A 2,500-nucleotide genomic window follows, 5' to 3' on the forward strand; every position below is an offset into this window, starting at 1 on the left:
TTCTATTCAACGGAAAACGGGAACATCATTGGGGGAATGTCATTCATATTACGTCCACATTAATTTTGCGTATCTCTCTTCTTCGCTTATTTAGTTCTAGAGTCTCCATTCCTCACATTTAAATCAAGAAAGCATAAAGGAGAAAAAGCAGGAAAGTGTGAACTGTTCGTCTCGCACAAAAATTACTCGGCTGGTCACCGTGATAAAACAAATGCCATCTCTAATGCGTCAAGGAAATTAAGAAAATCTTCATCCATTGCAGATAGGGATAGCCAAAGGCACGAATATTGTGCAGTATATCATGTTACTGGCCTTAAGATGACATTTCATACCGATAGAGTTAGACTGGAAAATTTATTATTATTATTATTATTATTATTATTATTATTATTATCATCCTATGTAAACACAGACAAACATGGAATCCTGTGTACAAAAATGTAGTTATTTAAAGCATTTTTAACTTTACGATTCATAAGGATTTTTTTAATAAATTAAAATATAGAATCCCCGTATGTTGTACAATAAAAAGAACGGATGGATATGAGTCTGTTATTAACTTCTGACTAGAATTTATTCAGAACAAATATATAAATGGATACTAATAGTATATACAACTGTTTCTCTGCGTCAATATACGTTTTCTTTACACTGTCAAATAAATTAAAATATGGAATCCCCATATGTTGTACTACAATAAAAAAAAAATGGATGGAAGTGAGTCTGTTATTAACATCTGACTAGAATTTATAAAGAAAAAAATATAGATAAATGGATACTAATAGTATATATGACTGTTTCTCCGCGTCAATGCACGTTTTCTTTAAACTGTCAGCTACTATAGAAAATGGACTATTGATGGGATACGTATCAAGTTCCTTCTCAGTGGATACCAATTCCCAGGAATACAAAACAAGGACTTTGATAATATAATAAATAAAAAAGAACCTCTCAGGACAACTTTAGGAAAAGGATCATTTAGGCCAAATAATAACAGAGAATGCATTTTGTCTACAATTAACTAACAACACAATACCCAATCACGGTCCAAACAACGAATTATGTAGAAACATACGTAATGGCATTCGTGTATAAGTCATGCTGACACGTTCATGATAGCGAATGTCACACATACATATGCACAAGCACCCTAATAAGGAATGCCAATCTACAACCAGTGAAGGCATCGTCGTAAATATTCAATTTGGCGCATATATGCATATACATCATTTCATTACGTTTCTACATACTATATTTATATATATATATATATCATATTATAATACATACTATATATATATATATGGATATATATATATATATATATATAGTATGTATATATATGTATGCATGTGTGTATTATATATATATATATATATATATATATATCTATATATATATATATATATATATATACTGTACATATATATATATATATATATATATAATATAAATCTCCTCTCTCTCTCATCTCTCTCTCTCTCTCTCTATATATATATATATATATATAAAGCTCCTCTCTCTCTCTCTCTATATATATATATATATATATATAAACTATATATATATATATATCTATATATATATATATATATATATATATATATATATATCCATCCATACTAATAATAAATGCAATCACACAAAAATAAGCACAACCACCCACGAACAATCCCAAGCAAACTTTGCCATTCACGCCCTCAAAACCACGGGATCACGCACGCCCTTACCTCCATGATGACGTGGGACTGGTCGTCGATGTCCACCTGGGGAGGAACGGAGGCGGGCCTCGTGAGGTAGTAGGTGGCAGCCACCACCGCCGCAGCGGCTGCGATGCCGCCCACCAGTCCTCCATATTCGACCAAGATACCTTCAGGAAGGAGGAAGGAGAATATGTATATAAGTTATTCTGTTCTTAGAATGTAGATTATTTTGGTCTCGTGTCTTGAGAAGTAAAAATGGGGTAAATTGAAGACAAACGTTTTAGTCATATTGTCTGTAAAATATCGAATATTTAGTTTCTTTCTTGAGAAGGAAAAATGGGCTAAAATTATGAAGAATATATGTAATTTTGTTTGTTCAAAATAGAATATTTGGACTATAACTTGAGAACGAAAATTGGGGTAAAATGAAAAAGAACATTTAAGTCATTTTGTTTGTAAAATATTTACTCTCTATCTTGAGAGGGAAAAATGGAGTAAAATGAATTAGAATGTTTAAGTTGTTTTGTTTGTAAAATATCGAATATTTAGTTTCTTTCTTGAGAAGGAAAAATGGGATAAAATATCGAATATTTACTCGCTATCTTGAGAAGGAAAAATGGGGTACAATAAAGAGGAATAAGTCATTTTGTTTGTAAAATGTCGAATATTTAGTTTCCTTCTACGGAGATAAGGGAGAAGAACGCGGAATATTTTTTTAAAAAGAATATCGGTCATTTTGGTTCAACCTTGAGAAGGAGACATTAGGGAAAATGTTGAAGCGGAAAATGGAGAACGTA

The 2,500-nt window shown here is 31.2% G+C and overlaps 1 protein-coding gene across 2 annotated transcripts in view; it reads right to left on the reverse strand.

Moving 5' to 3' along the window:
• LOC135213525 (long-chain-fatty-acid--CoA ligase 1-like) overlaps positions 1-2,500 on the reverse strand; it is a 137,827-nt gene that overhangs the window by 76,623 nt on the left and 58,704 nt on the right. For both annotated transcript variants that reach the window (XM_064247456.1, XM_064247446.1), the window contains one exon: positions 1,731-1,870. In XM_064247456.1, coding sequence (XP_064103526.1) covers positions 1,731-1,870 — 140 coding nt within the window. The remainder of the gene's footprint in view (positions 1-1,730; positions 1,871-2,500) is intronic.

Source organism: Macrobrachium nipponense, chromosome 19, assembly GCF_015104395.2.
Source record: "Macrobrachium nipponense isolate FS-2020 chromosome 19, ASM1510439v2, whole genome shotgun sequence".
Classification (NCBI taxonomy): domain Eukaryota; kingdom Metazoa; phylum Arthropoda; class Malacostraca; order Decapoda; family Palaemonidae; genus Macrobrachium; species Macrobrachium nipponense.